Source organism: Bos javanicus, chromosome 15 (genome assembly GCF_032452875.1).
Source record: "Bos javanicus breed banteng chromosome 15, ARS-OSU_banteng_1.0, whole genome shotgun sequence".
Classification (NCBI taxonomy): Eukaryota; Metazoa; Chordata; class Mammalia; order Artiodactyla; family Bovidae; genus Bos; species Bos javanicus.
In genome coordinates, this window is record NC_083882.1 from 46,504,462 (window position 1) to 46,508,041 (window position 3,580).

Here is a 3,580-nt window from a genome sequence, read left to right on the forward strand (position 1 = left end):
TATGGGAGTGGGATAGGACTTAGCATATATTTTTTGTGGGGGGACACATCTGAGTACATGCTGCTAAGTTGCTTCAGTCATGTCCAGCTCTGTGCAACCCCACAGACAGCAGCCTACCAGGCTCTCCCGTCCCTGGGATTCTCCAGGCAAGAATACTGGAGTGGGTTGCCATTTCCTTCTCCTCCGACCATGGGATTTTCCAGGCAAGAGTATGGAGTGGGTTGCCACTGCCTTCTCAACAAGGAACAATTTTCACTAAGTCATGGCAAAGGAGATCAGGCCTGGGATTTCTTTGGAAGGAATGATGCTAAAGCTGAAACTCCAGTACTTTGGCCACTTCATGCGAAGAGCTGACTCATTGGAAAAGACTCTGATGCTGGGAGGGATTGGGGGCAAGAGGAGAAGGGGACGACAGAGGATGAGATGGCTGGATGGCATCACTGACTCGATGGACATGAGTCTGAGTGAACTCCAGGAGTTGGTGATGGACACGGAGACCTGGCGAGCTGTGATTCACAGGGCCGCAAAGAGTCGGACACGACTGAGCGACTGATCTCTCATGGCAAATCAGCTGACACAAAGGCTTAAAACCAGAAACTATAATGTTATTGTTCATTTCTTTAACACATAAATGCATATGTATGTTTTCCCCTTTTAAAATAAAAAACACAGTGATGTAATTTAAAAATATTAAATCATTGCTTTTCCTTTAAGCACAGTGATTTTTCTTGAACTAGGATGGTTCTATGTGCTTTGAGAATTAAAAATGTCCCCTGCCACATCAGTAAACAAACTATGTTGCAGTCATCAGCCGCTACAGGCACCTCCTCTCCACCACAGTCAACCCCAAGTAAAATCAGGACAGAAACATAACCCTCCTCAGTGAATCATCAGACACTGCAGCCACTCACTGAATGAATAGAGCAACCTGAGGAGACCGGATGAAAAAACAGGACACTAGCCCCCAATAGCTGAGGTGCATATCAAAACAATGATCTCAGTGAGCCTAGACTCTTATATCTTCTCATACATAGAAAAGCACTAAATTCCTTGAGATATCTGGCTTTCTTTAAGAGTAATCTTTTGATGCTCCAACTACCCTGTCTTCCCTGCAAAATCTCTTATATTTTCTGCCCCCCACCCACCCTAAACCCCTTCTACAACCCCCTCTGCCACCATAGCCTCTAGAAGTTACCTTAGCTACTGTATCGTGGGATCAAGTCCTCAGTTTTGTCTGCTAGATAAAACAACTCTCAACTTTCACGTTGTGCTTTTTTTTTTCCAGTCAACAACTTCAAGGAAAGAAAATTTTCACCATCTCCGTTTCTTTCCTATTATTGTTATTCATTCATTTCGCCATTACTACTGAAAACAATTTTCTTTTCAAAATGACACGCTAAGCGTGTCACATGCCCCGCGCCTCAGAAAGAGCAGGTCCGCCGGCCTGAAGACTGGAACACCGCCAGGCACTTTCCCCTTAGGTACTCACTCTCCCAACCAGCTCCTGGCAGAGCTTCCCAGCGCGGGGTCCTATGACCACTGTTGCAGCACCAGAGAAACCGTCAGCCTGCTCACTCCACACTAGGGGGCGCCTGGTTCCCGGGCAAAGCAGCAGCGCTCGCTAGACCAAACTCCGCCCGTCTCTCCTCCTCCAGACGAGGTCAACGCCCCGTCCCCGCCCTCCCCAAGGCTGCCAACGAGGCAGGCTCCGATACACATGCGCAAACACGTCCACCACGCAGCTACGTAGGGCGCGTGAGTCCTCTAAGCTCCGCCTCTCGGCCGCGTCTCTGAGTTTCCAGTTCCGGCCTCACAGGGGCGGGGAGAAGCTGGGAACATGCGGTTGTCGTTCGCCGCCGCGATCTCCCACGGCCGCGTATACCGCCGCCTAGGCCTTGGTCCGGAGTCCCGCATTCACCTGTTGCAGAACTTGCTTACGGGACTGGTGCGACACGAACGCATCGAGGCGTCATGGGCACGCGTGGACGAGCTGAGGGGCTACGCCGAGAAGGTAAGGGGCGTGACCCTCTTGTTCCTCTCCTAGGTCTGGCCTGAGGGGGCGGGATCCGGCTGGAGTTGGGGAAGAATTGGGACCGCCCTGGTAAACAGTGCCGGAAGTCTCTTTCCTTCTTACCGTGAGCTGAACCTACTCCTGTGGCCCCTCAAATGGAGACCTGATTAGGACTGCGTGGTTAGAGGTACCCTGAATTAGCGACATGCTTTGCTAGTGTCTGGAATGAATAGGTTGTAGTTTGGCATTAGAGGATTAAGATTGACGCCTCCTTTCTTGCTCGGATTTTGGTCAGTGATGTTGTGTCCTCACAGCTTATTGACTACGGGAAGCTGGGAGACACCAACGAACGAGCCATGCGCATGGCGGACTTCTGGCTCACGGTGAGTGCATCCTGTCCACTTCCCAGATCTTATCCTTTGGTCCCTAAGTGGAAGGGAGTTGTTAGAGGAAAGGGAACTGGGCAGAATTAAGGTAGGCACTTACGGACAAATGTGAACTAAGTTAGAGATATATGTCCTACGTTGAGTTCAACGTGAATCTCAGTCTACACAATTGTCTGTAATTGATCACTTTATAATACCACGTCAGAGGGTGAGGGAAGGGATGTAGGGGGGTGTGTGTTTGGACCCTACCTTTGGGGATGCTGAAAGTTAATGTCTCAATGATGGTGCCTGACTCTGCTGTCTCCTGGAAAACTCTCCCCCTCTAGGAGAAAGACTTGATCCCAAAGCTGTTTCAAGTACTGGCCCCTCGGTACCAAGGTCAGAATGGGGGCTACACGAGAATGCTGCAGATCCCAAATCGGAATCAGCAGGATCGGGCCAAAATGGCAGTGATTGAGTACAAAGGGAACTGTCTCCCACCCCTGCCCCTGCCACGCAGAGACAGCGACCTTACACTCCTAAACCAGCTGCTTCGGGGGCTGCGGCAGGACCAGGAAGCAAGCACCCGCAGCTCCCACCCAGCTCAAACACCAGAAGTTTAACTGAAGCCAAAGGGCATGTGGCCCCCATCAGTGCCCATGATCACAGGCCTTGGGAGCTCTATTAAGCTCTAAGAACTGGAGCTTGAGTTGTAAAATGGACTGTCTGATTGGAGTCTGGAGCCCAGAACTTTCTGAGAGCCAGATACCCTTTTCTTTGCACAATAGGTAAAAATTCATTGTATGTATGTAAACTGATTGTTTTCCCCCCTTTGGATTTCTGGAGAATGAGAACTGAGATAGTAAATTCATGGCATGTTTCTGGCTCTTAATCTGGGTTGTGTTGAATTAACACAGTTTTGTTTTTCTTCATGCCTGATTATATGGGGGATGTATTCTGTAATTCCAAACTAGCCCCCATAGGTGATTGAGTTTTGTTATCTAGCATAGAGACTGAGCCCCTGGGATTTCTTAAAGATTACTTCCTGACAAGGGTAGGAGGGTGAACATCTAGAAGTGAACTTTCTGTAATAATCTGGTACCCTAGGAACCTTCAAGGTTCCATTCCTCTGTTTCTGGACAGGATCACATGTTACCCTCAAGTGCTCCCCTCAAATCCTGAATGGACTTCAGAGGAGAGGACC

The 3,580-nt window shown here is 49.4% G+C and overlaps 1 protein-coding gene across 1 annotated transcript; it reads left to right on the top strand.

Moving 5' to 3' along the window:
* Nucleotides 1-1,782: 1,782 nt before the first annotated feature.
* On the top strand, nt 1,783-3,268 carry MRPL17 (mitochondrial ribosomal protein L17). Its single transcript, XM_061380570.1, has 3 exons — nt 1,783-2,011; nt 2,326-2,394; nt 2,724-3,268. The coding sequence occupies exons 1-3, from the start codon at nt 1,838-1,840 to the stop codon at nt 2,997-2,999; spliced, it is 519 nt and encodes a 172-aa protein (XP_061236554.1). The 5' UTR covers nt 1,783-1,837; the 3' UTR covers nt 3,000-3,268.
* Nucleotides 3,269-3,580: the final 312 nt, after the last annotated feature.